Raw genomic sequence first — 19843 nt, 5'->3', positions numbered from 1 at the left:
ATTTTTTAACTTTTTTAATGGTGGTGTGCCTCGTGATTTTTTTCATGGAACAAGTGTGCCTTGGCCCAAAAAAGGTTGAGAAACACTGCTGTAGGCACCTCAGATTGACATACAGGGGGGATTCCCACGCAGATTCCCAACAGGGATCTACCAGATTGAGATGTATTCAAGTGCTTACAACGTAACAGCAGCAGCACCACACACAACCCATCCAATTGCTCATGCGCCCCACTGTGGGAGAGATGCACAACTTCCCTGTTTGGATATTACACCGGAAGAAGGACGAAAACAAACACAAGTAATTCTACTTTTCAATGCGGCATCCAAAGATCCACTTCCTGGTTCTCGCCTCCCAAAGAACAAAGAGAAAGGCTTTCCCTGGGCCTCACTTTGCACCTCACCCGCTGCCCCTCCATGCTCACCCCTGACCCCACACATGGCCTTTATACCATCTTACTTGTTCCCAGAGGCCCAGCCGCCTCTTCTTCCTGCCCCTTCCTGGAGCCCCCTGTCCGTGCCCTTTGCCCTTTGCGGAACAGACAGCTGCAGTGCCCACTCCCACTGCTCACATCTGGGCCAGGCAGCACCTTATCGATAGCAAACATTGATTTGCCCCAGCAGGTCACAGTAAGTCAGGGAATCGCTGCTGCTGCTGCACAAGGATGGCTTCTGGCTACGGCAGTGGGTTTAAATGAAGGGTGGAAACAACCGAACGATGCTTGGTGGACCTGGGTAAACTTTCCATATAGAAGTTCCTGCTTTCACACCCCGGCAATGACAACGTAGGGGCACTAGAAGGATGGACTGGGGAAATCACCTGCCCAAGACTCTGGAGATTGGCTGACAGGCAGAGAGTAAGCAGGACAGCACTAGATGGACCATTAGGCTGACAGGGTGGTTGCTGCTGATGCCTCTGATGCAGCAAAACAGAGAAGAAAAAAGCCTTCCCCACACAGAGCATGGCATTACTCATTATGCAAAGAAAGCTGCAGAGCAGAAACTGCCTTCCTGAGAGGAGGCAAGGCAGAACGGCCATCTCAAGCAGTGAGGATGGGAGGCAATCAACCTTTTAGTGTGCCATCACCTACTCTCTGGAACCCATGAATATTAGACACTATCCTCACTACTGGTCCTTTAATTAATCATTTCCGGGTGGCCCTTTAATTAGTTGTTTCCTTCTTGTAGCCCAAGCAACCTTACTATTTACATATTATCATAATTGTGCAATTGTGGTGGTGGTGGTGATGATGATGATGATGATGGGGAGGAGGAGGAGGGGGAGGAGGAGGAGGAGGAGGAGGAGGAGAAGAAGAAGAAGAAGAAGAAGAAGAAGAAGAAGAAGAAGAAGAAGAAGAAGAAGAAGAAGAAGAAGAAGAAGAAGAATGGGACTGCTTGGGCTCCGAGTAGGAAGCAACTAATTAAGTAACCAGTTGTGCCTGGAAGTTGCCCAGAATGATTTGTTAAAGATTCAGTAGCAAAGAGAATTCACAGTTGCATTTTGCCACTCTATATGGGCCCTGTGGTTGTCTTTAAAGTGCCATATCACACAACTCAGCCATAGGACTGAGCTGTCATTGAATGCACTGGTGGATGACCTTTACAGAAAGTAGCCTTGCTTCTCAGCCTCTCTATGACTTTTCATGGTATTCCCCTGGACTGGCTTCATAGAATGGGAACTGAGGGAAGGAACTGTGTTACGGTAGTTCCGGCCCTTCCTATGGAACTGAGTCCAGACAGGAGCATTGGGAGAATGATTTCTGCTCCCTTGGTGGTTCTATCCCCAGGACTATGAAACTGCTGGCAGTGGTCATTAGGAGTCTTGGGGCAAGGGGCCATCAGTATACTGACAACACTGAGCTCTATTTCTCCATAGCATCTGACCATACCTGCCAAGTCTCTCACAGAGAAATCCGGGATCGGCAGCCGCACAACACCAGAAATTGCGTAGACGCAACTTCCGGTGTCGCTTTGCCCATCTATGGGCACTGAAAATGGCCGGTGCTGGTGCCGGAAGTCGCGTCAACGCATGTCCGGAAGTGCGTAGACGCAACGTCCGGTGTTGGCGCCGGCCATTTTCGGTGCCCATAGATGGGCAAAGCAACACCAGAAAAATGGCCACCGGCAGGAACCAAAATAAGGGAAATTAACGGGAGAGGAGCTGGAACGGGAGACCTCCAGGAAACGGTAAGGAAAAACGGGGGTTTCCTGGGAAATACGGGGTACTTGGCAGCTATGCATCTGACTCAGGGGAGGCTGTGTGAGCCGTGGACCAGTGCTTGGATGCAGTGTGGATGAAGGAAGCTAAGCTGACAAGACTGTGACACTGTGTATGAGTGGTTCCTATGGCAGAGAAACTGGTCAACTCCCTGCCCTGGATGGTGCTACACCCCCTCTGAAGGAACAGGTACATAGTTTGGGGGTGCTTCTGGACTCAGTTCAGTCACTGGAGGCCCAAGTAGTCTCAGTAGGTAGAAGCATCTTTTACCACCTGCAATTTCTGCAATTTCTCCTGGACTGGGAGAGCTTGACTGCAGCAGTTCACTGTGCTATTTTTAATGCCCGCTTAAAACATTTTTATTTAGGCCAGCCTATCCAGACGCATAGAATCTACGTATGTTTTATGGAAGTGAGAGCTGGACCATAAAGAAGGCTGATCGCCGAAGAATTGATGCTTTTGAATTATGGTGCTGGAGGAAACTCTTGAGAGTCCCATGGACTGCAAGAAGATCAAACCTATCCATTCTTAAGGAAATCAGCCCCGAGTGCTCACTGGAAGGACAGATCCTGAAGCTGAGGCTCCAATACTTTGGCCACCTCAAGAGAAGAGAAGACTCCCTGGAAAAGACTCTGATGTTGGGAAAGACTGAGGGCACTAGGAGAAGGGGACGACAGAGGACGAGATGGTTGGACTGTGTTCTCGAAGCTACCAACATGAGTTTGACCAAACTGTGGGAGGCAGTGGAAGACAGGAGTGCCTGGCGTGCTCTGGTCCATGGGGTCACAAAGAGTCGAACACAACTGAACAACAACAACAACAATGTTTTATTTCTTTTTAACTGCTGCAGCTGTTAACCACCCTTTGACTACATGCTTTCTAGCTATAATTTTAATACTTTATAATTTTGTAAATTGCTTAGAGGTTTTGTTGTTTGTTTTACAACCAAGCAGCGTATAGATAGTCTTGAATATATAAATAACAATAAATGGAAGGGCAACAGAGAGCAGATTAGATTGTAGGGCTTCAATGGCAATGTCATCTGGCTCTTATGTACCGTAAGAAGTGAGCAAACAAATTAAACCCACCTAGAAGAAAATGGCATGGAAAGCAACCCATATCAGCACTCATTGAATATCTTGTAAAGTGGGCAGGAGAACAGCATTTACCACACATTCAGTTCTGGACAGAGATCTCTAGCATTAAGGGAGCGGCCAATTCTTCTGGCCAATTCATTCCCCACATAGCTCCGAGCACATAGTGGTAAGCTGGCAATCTCGCAAGCTTTCTTGGGAACAATGTGTCATCACGAATCACTGTGCACAAGCAAGGCGGTCTTGTGGGCAGAACAGGTGCATGTACACATGCAGAAGCACACATGCAAATGCACGCTGCGAGGGTTATTTTCAGTGGCTGCGTTACGTTGCGAGTAGTGCTTGCAGTGCAATCCTGACTGGTGCTCCGGCCTCTCGCCCAGACTCACAATCTGTTCAACATTAAAGGGAAGCAGATGGTTAAGAGGAGGACCCCCCTCCCCCCTCCCCACCTTTCAATCGACACACAAAGGCAGCCCAAAGCCTGCTGGAAGCGCTAACCCCCCCCCCCCCAGGAGTAATTTTAATCAGAGAGCCTCAGCCATTCTCGAGAAACGCAGGTCCTGGCAACTGATGAAGAGCTAGAGGCTGGTGAATATTCATGTCCCTCTCCCACAGGGAGCTTCCTCAACATGTAGTTGCAGGCGCACGAAGGCAGGCACAGCAAGTGGTTGCATGGACAGGTCACAGTGGCTTTCGCCAAACATTTATGCACATCTAGAGTGGGGTTACGGTTGCCGAGAGCTAAGCGGAATGTTCCTCTGCTCCTGGAATATTACAGGAGTGAGCCCAGGCAGCACTTGGTGGCAAAGGGAGTGCCCGCACTTTCCTGCTTGTCCTATGTTCTCTAGGCATGGGTCTGAGCATTTTTGCCCTTTCCCTTAAGCGTTAAATCAGAGCTAATGTCAATCCAGAGAAAACCCAATTGAAGTTTGCTGATTCAGCAGTAACCAGGGGCTTTCCCAGGGGAAAGTGGCAGGGCAAGCAGAAGTGTGAATGAGCCCAGGGGTGAAACTTGGCTTTATTTGGTCAAAGACTCAGTTTGGCACTCCCAGCATGCACACTTGCCCACACACACATCTTGAGACATCTGACTGTGCATGCAGCATATAAGCTTCAGCCTGGTAGGAACTGACTGGTGTCTTCCCTTCTGGGAAGGTGTCTTCCCTTTTCCCCTCCCCTCTCCCAATTAACCTCTGTCTCCAGGCTCTGTCCCTGTGACATCACCAGAGGCCACCCCTTGGTCTCAGGTTTCGATCCTGAAATCTCAGGGTCAGGGATACTGCTGATCTGTCAACCCTATTTCCCATTTCCTATTTTGCTGGCCATCTTAGATGTTGTTTTCAGAAGATACTCTGTGAACCTTTTTGGTTAAAGGGTGGGCTATTAGGCGGGGGGTGGTATGCCCCGGGCACCGCCCTGGAGGGGGTGTCACATGGGGCCGCGTCCCCGCCCCGTGATCGGCGACTCCAAAGCCTGTAGTGGAGCGAGGCACACAGCTTTGGAGGCGCAGGGGGGGCGGCAATACCGCGCCACGTAACATGCATGCGTGTTACATAACGACACATGCGTCATTATGTGGCGGGGTATCGCCGCCCCCAGTGCCTCCAAAGCTGCGTGCCTCTCTCCAGCTACAAACTACAGATAAAAAGCCCACTCAGTGTGGTGGCTGAGCAAGCTTTTTACCTGAAGTTTGTAGCTGGAGCGAGGCGCGCAGCTTTGGAGGCGCGGGGCGGCGGCGATACCCCACCACATAACGACGCATGCATCATTACGTAGCGATGCCTCTCCCACCCGGGTGCATGGCAATTTGCCACCCCGGGTGTCGCAGCGCCTCGCTATGCCCCTAACCCAGAGCAAAAAAACCCCAGCTCGCACCCCCTGTAGCCACGGCACTGGATGAGCCAGTGGATCATCCAGGGCACTGGGTGATACAAATGGGGAAAGGGACTAATGCTCAGCTGCTTTGATCAATTCACCTAGGAAGCAAGCTCCTCTTTGTCTCCTTGCAAAACATACACAGGCCACATGCTAAATGTGGGTGGATGCGCACATGCATCACTGCATGGTACTTTGACACTCTCCCTTAAGAGACGACAAGAGTGATTACATTCTCTCAGCCTAGCCTGGTCTCATCTCCAGCGCTGTATTGTGACAGGTAGTCTGGAGGGTAAGGCAGGATCTGAGAACAGAAGTCAACAACTCAGTTGCATTCAGTGAAATGGCTGCTGATGCAAAAGGGGGAGGCCCAAACACAATGGCATTCAAATCTATGATAAGCCAGAACCCACTCAATTTACTTCTCCAGTCCATTATTTCTAGAGGAAGTTGGGCCTTTTCACACAATTACTCTGCCCAACCTAAAATCCGCACTTGGAATGAAAACTCAACTGTGTTCCTAGCTGTAGGGTGGCCAGATGAACTACTACAGCTTTAATAGTGGTGTGCGGAGGAGGGGATTTGAGCAGGGGTAACTTGTGGTTCAGCACGAGCAACTCAATAGTGGGAGACCTTCAGAGTATCTAGAAAACCAAATTGAAATATCAGCAAGGTTGAACCCCAGCTGCTCCCAGTCCTAGGTAGAGGTGGACCACTGGTATATGACACTCTTAGTGCAAAATGAGAAAATAGTCCAAAGCATAGCTGTCAAGGTCTCCCTTTTTTAAAGGGAAATTCCCTTATGCTGAATAGGCTTCCTCGCGAGAAAGGGGAAAACTTGACAGCTATGGTCCAAAGACTTCTAGGGATAGTCTCTCACCTCATGTTGGCGAAAGTGCTTGCCCACCTTGGAAGTGGCACAGACATCTTGCAAGCTGCTGTTTGGCCTGGCAGAGAAGATAACTGCACACCATTTCTGATCTGGTAGGTGCCACCCCTGGCACAAATAATTCTTTTGTGCTGGGAAAGGCACTTGATATGTGAGGATTGGAGCAAGAGCTGGGGTTGCTTGTCGGGGGTGTTTAATGCTAGGCCACTTTGACACCGTCCCTGCCAAGTGGTGTCTATGGAATGAAGTGACACATTTGCACATAGATAGATAGATAGATAGATAGATAGATAGATAGATAGATATACCGTAGATATGTGGGATCTATGCACCACCGGTCAAATCATACACATGATTATGCACATGAACACTTTCAGGAGCAGCTGCAAGGAGGAAAGCAACTGGGAAATGGGGCTGATCTTGTCCTAACATTTGCACTAGCTGGTTCCCTTTTCATGCCGTTCACATGCTACAGTGACTGGTAAAGGAGATTGGTCTTGGCTCGACGGCATTTCTATTTTTCAACACACACTGAGTGCTGGGAAACGATGCCTCTTGGCGGATCGGTTTACCCAGGGCAATTGGACTACACACAAAAGAGCACTCTAGCCTTGACAAAAGGATGCTGTGGCCATGAATTTGTGTCCAAGTGGATGGAACTAATTGGTCCCTAATGCGGGACCATCCATATTGGCTTTTGAGTACGGAAGCACTCCAGGGGACAGTTAACGGTGTGTGGTTATAACTGTGCAATGTTTTAGGCCTACATCAGAATAATTTCAGCAGGATGTGCTCCCCCCACCCCATCCCCACCAGGCCTAAGAGCTTTTCCTCTTCCATAGACAGCATTAAATCCAAGTCGCAGCAGTAGTGACAGCAACAAGAATGCGTGGCTCCAGACTGCCACTGTTTTCAAGCAAAAGTTTAGATTTGCGCAATTTAAACCGATTAAAGCACTCTAGCACTGGTGCAACAAATCCTCTTTAAAAACAACAACAAACAACCCAGCAGGCTTCTTGTGGTTAGGAAAGTGCACTGGAAATGAATGAATGAATGATTCATGGGAAGACACGTAAATACCCTGCAAGCAAGTCGTGATGGATGCTCCCCAAAGACTGGACTAACTTTTGTTTAAGTTTTGTGCAAGCAAATCAGGATGGATTCTGTAGAAGCAGTTTGCCTGGAGGCGCCCATAATTGCCCAGGCAGGCACGAAGGATACCACACACAGAGACCAATGATTTCCAGGTCATAAAAGAAGGAAAATGACTCATCTTTAAAGTCTACGTTTTCATGGGATTTTTGTGAACTAAACTCGCAATCCTATACACATGTACCAAGATGTCAATTAACCAAATTGAATTGGCATATACCTCTGGGTTAAAAAGCTTCCGATTGCTCACTGCTCCATGAAAGAGAGAGGAATGGCAAAAACAAAAGCTGCTTGTTTTTGAAGCAAATGCTTATTTGCTTGGTTCCCCCCCCCCCTTGTTATTTTCTTCTGCAAGGCATCCACAGCTCTTTAAAGTTCCTGGTGATTATTTGGGGGAATTAAGCGATTTTGCAAATCAGGTCAAATTTGGCTTTCACGATGCATTATTACTAATTTAATTAAAGTGCCTCTTGCCTTGGAAACTTTAAATGCGGAGATTAAAACACACAATCCAAGGACACTACAAAACTGTTAATTAACAGCTAACCTAAATACATGCAGCTTGCATGACACCCTGAAAATGACTAGCCTGGAGCTCTGGCAGACCTACAAGGGAGCAAATCCCAAAGATGGGACCCCTCCAGAGAAACATCTGGCACAAAACAGAGGGTGAACTCAGCTCCAGGGTAATTTGATTGACTTCAGTGGAGAAACACACAATAAGCTTTTCAAGTTGAAGTTTTGACAGCAAGCGCATTCCAGGGGCTCTAGATGTCCACGACACCTTGAGAATTCCAGATCTTCAAAGAAGTTCTGTGATGTGAATTTCAGCCATCTCCTCACCCTGATCCCTATTTTTAACCACATTAGGAAAAATCAAGTTGCAGAGGATGACGTGCAGACTTCTGACAGTCCTTGTGGTTCCACATGCAGTCCATGGGATCATTATCAGTGGCCCTAAGTGACTTCATCCCAGTTTGCATGAAAGCTGCATGCAACCCACTGTGGTTTTACAATGTCAGTCAAATAATGACAGCCTAATTTCAAAAGTCGGTTGGAAGGCCTGTGTGGAGCTTAGTCCTTAGGGTTCCCAAGCTAGTTTTCCTGAGTGCTGAAGCTCAAGTCCCATGCTAGGCCGAGCAGATGCAAAGGAAGCATCTGAGAGTCTTCATATTTCACACTGCAATTGTGCTTGCCACTGTTATTATACCAGTGGCTGCTGTGGTATGCATGGAAAACATTAATGCACATCTCTGAATTCTAGTGTGTGTGCCAGGGAACCATGACTGGGACCCTGCCTCCCTGACACATACCCCCTGGGTGTCTGGAGATGCGCAATGCCTTCCCTGTGTTGACTGCTGCAGACAGCAGTGCAAAACTGGTGTAACCATGAAAACCACGATTGCTGCGTAAAAGGTGAAGCAAGCGATCTAGCCGCACCCATGAAGAGTAAGAACTTTTATGCAACTGTGACTGCTTTCCAGGTAGGGGTGCTGGATTTATTTGGAAGCCAGCATTGCTGCTGGAGCAGCCCAAAGGGGTGTTTCATGAGCAGAGCACCTAAGCCCCAACAATTGGTGCACGCAAAAATGGGTCACCTTGTGTCATTGTGACATCAGATAATGGGAAGGGGTTGGCCCCATCCACCTGTCACACTTGGCCCACCGAGTGTGCCTGGAGAAAAGGATCCAGTCAGATCTCTGAACTAAGGGCTACAAAGAAGGAGAAAGGAACTGTGTACAGAGTAGGGTTTTCTCTTTTCCTTTCTGTGACTGTCTCATCTTCCTTAAAATATCAAGCTTTGCCCTTCTAATAGAAGTGCTTCCCACCACCAGGCTGGTTAGGCAGCTTTTTATCTCCAGAATTAATTTTTCTAAGCAGCAACAGCAACAGCCGCTTGTGCTTCCTGTCTCTATGGAACAAGCTCCCGCCTCGGCACTAGCTGTTTTGACACGAGGCCTTTCACAGAAATAACTGAAGAATCCGGGAGGAATCCTGCCCTCCCACTTCCAAGGAAACTCCGTTAGCTGATTCATACTCACTTCCCTTTGGGAAGAATCATTTTGATCGTAGTAATGTAAAGTTTTAGTCAAGCCTATTAGTGTGATGCAGCTCATTCTCTATATTTATCAATAGATTTATTAAGTCTGTTCCTAAAGGGATAGAGTTGGCTTACACCTCTCATTTGAATTCTTTGCATGAACAGGATTAAACCCACGCATGACAGCATCTTCTGATCCAGCATCAGTAGCTAGGATAGTATACCCATTCACCCTGTCATTTGGCGAGCTTAAGGCTATAATTTTGGTATCATTTATATACCATGCTGACTCTCCAAAGTGCTTTACACTTTTTGCACATGGGGGATCTGTGCATGGGTGCTCAACCACATTGCGATGCACACCCTTTCCCCGTGGTGGCTCTCTGCTGTGTGGGACCATCTCCATGCGTCCACAGCAAAAGCAGAACCAACGAGTGCTCCAAAAGTGGTGGCACTGAATCAGTTGCTGAGTTGAGATGTGAACCTGGCTTTGTAGCTCACACAGTCATTGGACGCCATTGGCACCATCAGCAAGAGGGTCTTTTAAAAAAGAAGTTGGGGCACCTAATCTGGATCAGGACCCTGGCATGGAGGTTGGGGAGGCCTTTAACACTTTGCCACCATTTTGCCCCCAATCCATATTGAGATTTACACACTTACAATTTACTTTTTTAAAAAAAAAGAGAGAGAGAGAGCATTTCGCAGAATTACTGATTTGTCCAGCCTGGCCCTCGGTTAAATGTTCCATCTATTGGAAGTTGCTGAGTTCATGGGATGAGAAGGAATGAAAGCTAATAATAATAATAATAATAATGCAATACAGTCGTACAGTGCAACCTCGGTTTATGAACACCTCGGTTTACGAATTTTCGGTTTATGAACGCCGCGGACCCATCTGGAACGGATTAATTCACTTTCCATTACTTTCAATGGGAAAGTTCGCTTCAGTTTATGAACACTTCAGTTTATGAACAGACTTCCATAACAAATTACACCCATGCTTCGGGTTAAGTACGCTTCAGGTTGAGTACTCCGCGGACCGTCTGGAACAGATTAATCCACTTTCCATTACTTTCAATGGGAAAGTTCTCTTCAGTTTATGAGCGCTTCAGTTTATGAACAGACTTCTGGAACAAATTGTGTTCATAAACCAAGGTACCACTGTACCTTGGTTGTTGAACGCCTTGGTACCGTACTCATACGTTTTGGCTCCCGAATGCCGCAAACCCAGAAGTGAGTGCTCCGGTTTGTGAACATTCTTTGGAACCCGAACATCCGGCGGGGCTTCCGTGGCTTCTGATTGCATACAATTGGAAGCCGTGCCTTGGTTTTCAAACATTTTCGGAAGTCAAACAGAACAAATTCTGTTTGAGAACCAAGGTATGACTGTAATAATAACAGCAGTGGCTGATCTTTTGAAATAAATGATACATACTGAGGCTTGCCATCTAAATTTCTGCGTTGGGCCTGTGCATTATTAAGCAAGGTAGTAAGTCTGAGATTTCCACCCATTAAGATCCTTTTTAGTAAATTGCTCCCTGCTCTTTCCTAGGCATGACTAATTGTACATTGATTCTAGCCACCAGCTCCGGCACTTGTTTCTACTGGATCAACTTGGCACATGGGAGGTACTCCACAAACAATAGATTCTTTTTTAAAAAAAAGAAAAACCACAACAAAAATAAAATCCAGGGATTGCAAGAAGTGCTTGAACAAAATGGCCTGAGCATCCTCAGCCACCACCAGAGCCAACAAAAGGCGCAGTCCTCCCCCCCACTCCCCCTACACCTCTCCCCCACCCCCTCGCCTGCCCCCAGGGAGGGCTCCTTTGCCTAATTCCCTTTCCATGCTTCTCCTCGCCTGCATGAGCTTAGCCTTTTCTCTCCTCATTTCCACACTGGAAGCTGGGGAAATGACAACACCGTCCTTTCGAGAGCCTTGTTGTTCTAAGGCAGTTTAATGCGAGACCCGAAAATGTGATTTCTCCCTGCCTTTGTGCGGGGTTAAGTGTGTTAGGGAGGGAGAGGCAGCGTCGGCAGCGCACCCTGGCAGAAGCATGAAAAGGTCATCTTAGCTCTCCAGTAATCAGCGCCCAATGCCTCTCCTCCTGTGTGCGTGTGTGCCTGAATACGATATCGCCCTGCCCTGCAGTTACAATTAACCCCTGAAGAACCCCAATCTAGCAATGAGCCCCAGCAGAACACATCACCCACACCCCCATCCTTTTGAAGGAAACAAGGGCTGCCTTTTCCCGAGCCCACTCCCTAAATTAGTCAGGGGGTGGGTGGGTTATAGGAGAGGGCTAGATGATAGCTAAGGATGTGGGGGAAGTCATGAATTATGTAAGTCTCCCTAGACACAGCTGGGTAACTAAGCCTGTGAGCCACTGATACATACAACCTCCTTCCTCTGTCTCTCCCCACTCCACACAAACAGGGGCCTCCTCCCACACCCATTTGCACAAGTCACAGTTGGGTTATATGGGATAATTAGGCTCCATTTTCAAGCACACCTATTGCTAGCAACAGAAGGAAGCGGGTGGCCTTACGGAAAGAGTGAAAGATTGGAGCAGCTCAAGCAATCCGTGTCCTATTCCGTAACGTAGATTTTCCTTGATGGCCTTTAGCTATTGGTGTAATTCCTCTCCTATGACTGCTTCCCACTAATAAAATTAAAATAACATCTTCTTACAGTGCAGGGGAAGTTTTCTAGAGACACATTTGTTTTTTATATGTCTAGACCTGACCTACCAAAGTGCCATCTATGGTATTACACTCAGGCATAAAACTAGTTTATGCCAGTACAGCAAATGGGCCTTTGAAAAATGGACCCGGCAAAATCAATAATGATAAAGGTAACATTAAAAAGGAGTAGGATTAATACCCCAAGCCCATGTAAACTCTGTTTAGTAGGGGGGGCAGGGAGGACAAAGAAGGGACTGGAGCCAAGACAGACATGCTGACATGTTAACATGACCAATTAAGTGAATTAAATGAAAAAAGAGCAGTTTTGATGAAATCTGACCATCAGGCCAAATCCTGATGAAGGTGAGTGAGTTGTGGCTTGGGCAAAGCCTGTTAAGACTCCAAAAGGCACTGGGAACAATTTTCCATCTTACAGCAAGAGTGGGGGACTGATGTTTTCAGTTCCTAGGTCTGAGGCAGCATTTAAGAGCCAGCTAGAGCAATATCAGTTTGGCCATGGGGGGGGGTCAACTTGTTTTTAAGAGAAAACTCCAAAGCATTCAATTATGTGTACCTGAGCCATGAGAGAGAGAGGGAGTCAAGACCTTGAGAAAGGCAGCTGATCCATAGGCTTAGAGGTGCATTTAATGGACATGTCTAGCATGGGATTCTTAAAAGAAGAGCTTGGGTTGAATATATGACCAGATGTCATGTCTTCTGTCCTGGAAGCCTTTAACTCTCAAAGCCAGATGTGCAAAGGCTGTTATTGGGCAAGGAAAGACAGCCAGGTTAAGCTCAGAGCCACTCTCTTCATTACTACTTCCTCTTTTAAGGCTGAGCCCCGACATCCTAGACAAATCCGAGGCTAAGTTCTAATTGGCATTCAAACATATTACAAAAACACTAATGGGTTGGAACTTTCTTTTCTTCTTTTTTTTGCATTTTGCTAGCAAGGCAGCTTGCAAAAGAAACTCTGCCTTGCCATGGTTTGCAGGTCCGGGAGATGGGAGACCTGTTGGCATATACTTGAGGGTAATAAGCCATCATTGCCATCATGGTATCCCTAAGCCCATTTAAAAGGAACTCCCTCCAGCATGGCAACAAGAGTAGATCTTTCCATGCCACTCAGTTCCTTGCTGAGAAGACCAGAATGACAGATAGTCATGGACAGTTGCAACAAATCTCAGAACAAAATCCTTTCCCCACCCCCACGCCCTGTCTGCAGCCAAGGTAAATGCTAAATCACTGTGCCAGAATGCTAAATCACTGTGCCAGAAACCCACAAAGTCCTGTGAAAACTGTGGTAGTCATTATGCTGCTTCCAGCTAGTCCAGGCTAGTCCAATGGAAGGCTGGGAGTATTAAAATCAACAGAGGAGCATGGTCTGAACAAAACAGCAACTGTGCCTCAGAAATCCTGCACTAGGTGATATCTTTTTCTCCGGGCAACCCTTAACCTACTCCCTCCCTCCCTATTTCCCACCCAATTCCAATTAAGTTGCACAACTGTGGGGAAAGCTCCTAGGAAGGCAAAGCTCTCCAGGCTTCATCACTTGTTGCAACCAAACCCGGACGCAGATTCTCCCCTTGCAAAGGCCTTGCTGGAACACACTCTACATTTGGTGAGCTGTTTCCAACACTGAACAAAAGAAAGCCAAGAAAAGAGTCGGGAAGCCACTACAGCCATCCCCCCTTTTTAAAAAATCCTCCCCGCAACAAGCAGGTTTGTCTCAGCCCATTTGCATCCGTTCTCCCTTCCTTTGTGCACACTTTATCTAATTTAGATTGTAAACTCTTCAGGGCAGGAACCTGGCTCTGCCTAATAAATTATGAAATGAGTCTGCCGTGAGATAATAGCGAGCAATCAAATATTGCCTTTTTGGTAGCCCACTGAGCTATTACGCCCTAAAGGAAGCAGGGGGAAAATAAATAAAAGATCCACCAGCATAATTATAATCAAAGTCTCTCCCCATCCCCCTTATCCTCCACCCCCGGAATAATGGTCCAGTACTGAGAGTCTGACGCTGTTTAACACGGCTAAAAGGCTGTCCCAATTGTCATAAGTCAAGAAAATGCAAGCTTTCCACAATCACCGAAAGCACTGAAACTGCCTTTACCTGTGACAGTCACCAGCATGGAGGCCACCAAAGGACGATTGTTGTCCAGCTTGCGACTCAGCCGGAGTTCCCCGCTAGTCTGGTTGACAATCAACAAGTGCAGCTCATTTCCTCGTTCAAAGGTGTAGAACAGTCTGTCAGATGCATCTGGGTCATACGCAGGGATCTTCCCTATAACCCCAGAAGGGAAGGTGTTGGATTTGTTGGAGACATAGTTGTTAAAGAGAATCTGGAAGTTTTTAAGGATGGGGCTGTTATCATTCTGGTCAATGAGCTTGATGTGGACTGTGGCTCTGCTGACCAGGGGGGCAGAGGTGGCCTGGACTACAATCACATACTCTGCCTTGGTCTCATAGTCCAGGTCAATCAGGGCTGTGAGCTCACCGGAAAATATGTCCATCTGGAAAATTTCAGGGATGTTGCCTTCCACAATCTGATACATGATCTGTGCATTGGGCCCTTCATCTGGATCAACAGCTGTAATCTGGGCCACCACAGAGCCCACAATGCTATTTTCCTTCACTAAAACCTCGAACTCTTCAGCTGGGAAGACAGGAGCATTGTCATTCACATCTTGCACGGTGACTTGAATATGGACAGGTGTCCTCTGGGGAGGGATGCCTCTGTCCACGGAATAGGCAGTGAGTTCGTAGACCGGGATGCTCTCCCGGTCCAGTCTGCGGACAGTGCGGATAATCCCAGATGTGGGTTCTATTGTGAAATCGCCATCCCCATCATCCCCATTCTGGAAGGTGTACTGCACCCGTCCGTTGGCATGGGCATCCCGGTCCGTGGCAGAGATCTGGAGCACGCTAGTGAAGGGAGGGCTGTCTTCCGAGATGATGCCTTGGTAGTGAGCGCTAACAAACTGAGGGGCATTGTCATTGACATCGTTCACCATGATTTCTACGTAGGTGGTGTCTGCTTTCTGAGGGATGCCGTTATCTTTGGCTGTAATGGCCAGCGTGTAGGTCACTTGGTCCTCGTAATCCAACTGTGCTTGCAATGTGATGGCGCCAGTGTCTGCATCAATGCGAAACTGAGGAATGTTGTCCTCCAAGTAGTAGGTAATCCTGGCATTTTCCCCTACATCATCATCAGTGGCACTGATCACCACCACAGTGCTGCCAACAGGGCGGTCCTCGTTAACACTTACAGAGTAATGGGCGCTCTGGAACACTGGCCTATGGGTGTTGGCATCAGTGATATTGATATGGACATGACAAGTGTCATGCAAAGTCCGGTCAGAGGCTGTCACTGTCAGCACAAAGCGCCTCTCCTGCTTGTAATCCAGGGGCAAAGAGAGGGTGATTAGTCCCACTCCTGCCTGGGTACTGATGGCAAAACGGTTCCGGGTGTTCCCGCCTGTTACCTGATAGCTGATGGCACTGTTCACATCCCGGTCAATTGCCGTGACACTCAGAACACTGGTCCCCACAGAAGCATCTTCGTTGAGACGGATAAAATATTCTTTCTGGGTAAATTCAGGCCGATTGTCATTTACATCCATTATAGTGATGGTGACACTAGCAGAGGCAGACAACACTGGGGAGCCGTGATCCCGGGCCTCTACTCCAAAGAAGTAGTGCTCCACCGTTTCTCGATCCAAGGGGCCACTCACAGTAATCCACCCAGTGGCACTGTTCACCACAAAGGGGGTGTCAGATGAGACCCCAGTGAGTTTGTACTCCAGGCGAGAGTTCTCTCCATAATCTGCATCCACAGCCTGGATGTGGATCACCGAGTGGCCCAAAGGGGCATTTTCTAACACTGATATTTGAAAAGGGGTGCTGACAAAGATGGGAGCATGATCATTGATGTCCACTACCTGGATGCTGATCATGCCTGTGTTGTTGGACAGAGGAGGCCGCCCTGCATCCTGGGCACGTATCCTCAGTGCATATTCCCGCTCAACCTCAAAATCCAAAGGAGCCACTACCTGTATTTCCCCAGTCACACTGTCAATGGAAAACTGGCCCCTGCTGTTCCCACTGATGATGTTATAATGAACTAAAGCATTATTGTCTTTATCCAAGTCAGTGGCAGTAACTCTCAAAATTTCCGAGTGGGGTCTTATATCCTCTCTTACCTGGACTATGTACCGCTTCTCACTGAACTGTGGGACATTGTCATTCTCATCAAGGACTGTGATATAGACTCTAACTGTGGCCGATCGAGGGCCAGGCTCCTTACCTTGATCATTTGCCTCCACCACTAAAGAATATTTCTCCATTTTCTCCCTGTCCACTTGCCCACTGGTGGTGATCAGCCCTGACCGGGAGTCTATTTCAAAGACAGAGTGAGCTGCTTGCTCATTTACAAAACGATATCTGATGTTGGCATTGGGTGGGGAGTCCACATCTGTGGCCCTCAGCTGTAAGATAGGGTAGCCCTCTTCAACATTTTCTCGGATAGTCTCTCTGTACTCACTCTGCTCAAATACTGGATTATGGTCATTCCTGTCTGCCACTGTAATGGCAACCATGGTGGTGGCAGAGAGACGGGGAGCCCCGTGATCCACCGCGGTAACTCGAAAGTAGTGCAGGTCCATATTTTCTCTGTCCAAAACTTCAGTGGTGGAGATGAGGCCATTTTGGGAATCGATACTAAATAACTCCAGGGACCTGCTGTTCATCAGGGCATCCATGGAATAGAGCAGGCGCCCACCTTCACCTGAATCAGGGTCCTGGGCTGCCATCGTGATCACAGGGGTCCCCGGAGGCTGGTTTTCGGCCACTTGGACCTGGTAATTATACTGAGGGAAGAGCGGGTGGCGATTGGCTGCTCTCCGAGTCCTTAGCAAAGGGAGCAATGCCCTCTCTCTCCTCCTTTTCTTGGCACACGAGGAATGGGTTAGCTCATTCTGCATAGTTGGCTGAGTAGGTTTTAGCGGCAGGTAGGGAAAGAAGTCTGGAGTGGAGGGACTCCTAAAACCCACGCCGAAACAAAGAGTTTGTAAACAGCCTTTGGTGGAGTCGAACGGGTGGAGGAGAAGGCAGAGCTCCGGCTTCCTCCGTTCTCCATCTGGGTGGGCGCCCAGCAAGACGCCGGGAGCTGTCCTGCGCGGTGGTGGTGCTGAAACAGCTCCTGCCCGGCCTCTCCCTCCCCAAGGCTGGAGGCAGCATTGCTCCTGGCCGGCTCCGCAGCACTCGCCGCCGGCACAGCGACGGGAAGCCCCCGAGTGCCCCGCGCGGAGCTGAAGGCAGGTCAGCAAGGCGAGCCACCCGCAGAAGGGCGAGCGGGAAAAAGAATCGAGGCGCATTCTCGAGAGCCAAAGGGGCTTCGCCGGCGTCGCGGCTCCTCTCGTCGCTCTTGCTTCGGATCTCAGCAGCCCACGCGGGTCCGTGTAGTTCCACACGCGGGGAAATCTCTGCCCGCAGAGGCGCACTCGCCGGCGCCGGGTGTGGAAACCCGGTGCGCGCGGGCGGGATTGGGATGGGGCCGCCCAGCTAGTCTCTCTATAAGCTCCATTGTCCGGCTTTCCGACGCCGGGCTTGCAAAGGCTGGAGAAGGTATCCGCCTGCTCCCAGTCCGCTCCGAGCCTGGTTCGCTGGAGAAGGCATTCCCGGTGGCACCACCACGCCGGGCTTGGGGGATCCGGAAAAAGTGCGGAAGCGTTTATAATCCACAAGCAGCGGGCACAACTGCCCCACGCCCCCGGGGCGCTCGCTGGACGCCGGCTCCTCTTCTTTTCCGGCGGTGGGGTCACGTAGCCAGCCCAGGAGGCACCGCCGGCCCACGGCGGGGGCTGAGAGAAGGTGCCGTCGCAGCCCCAGCCGCCCCTTCGGCCACTAGCTACGGAGGAGGCTCCCCACCGTCCCCCGAAGAGAGCGCAGCAGCGCAGCTCGCAGCTCGGCCCTCCCGGCGCAGCCAAGCGGGCGCAGCCCAAGCCCCCTCTGTCCGACGGCTCCCCCAGGCTGAGAGGAAACAAAGGGAGGAGAAGGAGCAGCAGCAGCCCCAGCCGGCGGCACTGGCGAGGACGGCGGCGGCGGCGGTTTGGTAGTCCCGGCTGCTGCTGCCGCGGTTCAGCCATGGTCCCTCGGCCCCTTCCCCGCCCCCCTGCCCGGGCCTGGCGCTGCTCCGGCCCCGCCTCGCCTCTGGCTCTGCCCCCTTCTCCGCCTGCGCCGCCGCCGCCACCACCATCTATCTAGAAGCGGCGGCGGCTGCTGCCTTCCCTGCGGGCCTGGCTGCTCCGCGGCGGCGGCGGCGGCAGCAGCGGCAGCATCGCCTCCTCACGCAGCCCCAACATGGCTCCCGGCTGCCCCGATGGTCCGCTCCGCCCTCCCTCCCACTCCCTGCCGTGGTAGCGCCCACCCGTCTGGCGTAGGCGGCTGAAGCCACCGCCTCCGCCATCTTCGCTGTGGGCAGGTGGGATCGGAAGGGAAGGGGCTGGAGGAGGAAGAGGAGGAGGAGGGATCGTCTGGCTGAGTCTGGCGGAAGGTCTCGTCGGGGCTGGAAGGGGGCGTGCCCGCCTCGACGCCGGGCTTGACTAAGCGCTCCGAGGGCCCCGGGAGCTGTCCGACGTGCTGATCTAGAGCTATGCTTTGGGCTGCTTAAGAAATAGGTGGCTCTCCGCAGGAGTCCTTTGGAGAGAATTAGATGGGGTAGAACGCGCCATCAAGGCGCTGGTGTAGAGGCAAGGAGCGGACCGTTTTGAGAACTCGGTCTCATTGCTTTGGCCCTAGGGGCATATGTTCAAAGTTCTCACAATGCAAGGCTATCCTGTAGCACAATTTAAACAGTTTTTTGTATGCACGCAGATAGGTGAAGTGGGCATGTAATGCAGGCATTGAAAAGGTAAAGAAGGTTAAGGTAAAGGATCCCTGGACAGTTAAGTCCAGTCAAAGGCGACTATGGGGTGAGGCGCTCATCTCGCTTCAGGCTGAGAGAGCCTGCATTTGTCCACAGATAGCTTTCCGGGTCATGTGGCCAGCATGACTAAACTGCTTCTGGCGCAATGGGACACACGACGAGTGCCAGAGTGCACAGAAACACCATTTGCCTTCCTGCCACAGTGGTACCTATTTATCTACTTGCACTGGTGTGCTTTTGAACTGCTAGGTTGGCAGGAGCTGGGACAGAGCAATAGGAGCTCACCCCCTTATGTGACCTTCCTATCAGCAAGTCCAAGAGGCTCTGTGGATTAGATCACAGCGCCACCCGCAGGCATGTGGGCATTATGCACCAGGTTAGTGATTGAAATGAATCAGCTAAGTGGTTATTTTCTCCAGATTAGAGCAGAGAACAATGGTTAGGTGGTATATGCTGTTTACTTTTATTTAAAAAGAAAAAAGGCACCAGCTATTTTTTTCTAACCCAACAAAAGTAGTTCCAGACTACTTTCTAAGATATCCTTAGTCCATAAGAAATGGGACATGACCTGCCACCAGATCCCATGCATGTTTGTTCAGAAGTAAATCTCACCAAGATCAAGGAGGTTTGTGCCCATGTGCGAGTGCTTAGGACCAAAGACTTAATTAGATCTCCATTCATTAAGAGCAGGCATAGGCAAACTCCAGCCCTCCAGATGTTTGGAACTACAATTCCCATCATCCCTGACCACTGGTCCTGTTAGCTAGGGATGATAAGAATTGTAGTCCTAAACATCTGGAGGGCTGGAGTTTTCCTATGCCCGATTAAGAGCATTCAATGAAGTTTGGTGTGCTCCTGGCCACAGTGAAGCAAGTTTCTTCTACAGGATTAGAACATGTTGCAGGGGCCAGGGGAGTAAAAGATCTGGAGACAAATTATATTACACTGGAAGATTATATGGA

General features: G+C 49.6%; 1 protein-coding gene across 1 annotated transcript in view; it reads right to left on the bottom strand.

Moving 5' to 3' along the window:
- Window positions 1–18102, bottom strand: part of CELSR3 (cadherin EGF LAG seven-pass G-type receptor 3) — an 86692-nt gene extending 68590 nt beyond the window's left edge. Inside the window, exon 1 of the mRNA XM_088662324.1 lies at window positions 14070–18102. Within this exon, the coding sequence (XP_088518450.1) occupies window positions 14070–18102 (4033 nt within the window). The remainder of the gene's footprint in view (window positions 1–14069) is intronic.
- Window positions 18103–19843: the final 1741 nt, after the last annotated feature.

The sequence above is a fragment of the Zootoca vivipara genome, chromosome 2, assembly GCF_965207765.1.
Source record: "Zootoca vivipara chromosome 2, rZooViv2.hap1.1, whole genome shotgun sequence".
In the NCBI taxonomy this organism is placed as follows: Eukaryota; Metazoa; Chordata; class Lepidosauria; order Squamata; family Lacertidae; genus Zootoca; species Zootoca vivipara.
This window is presented reverse-complemented; position numbering and strand designations above follow the sequence as displayed.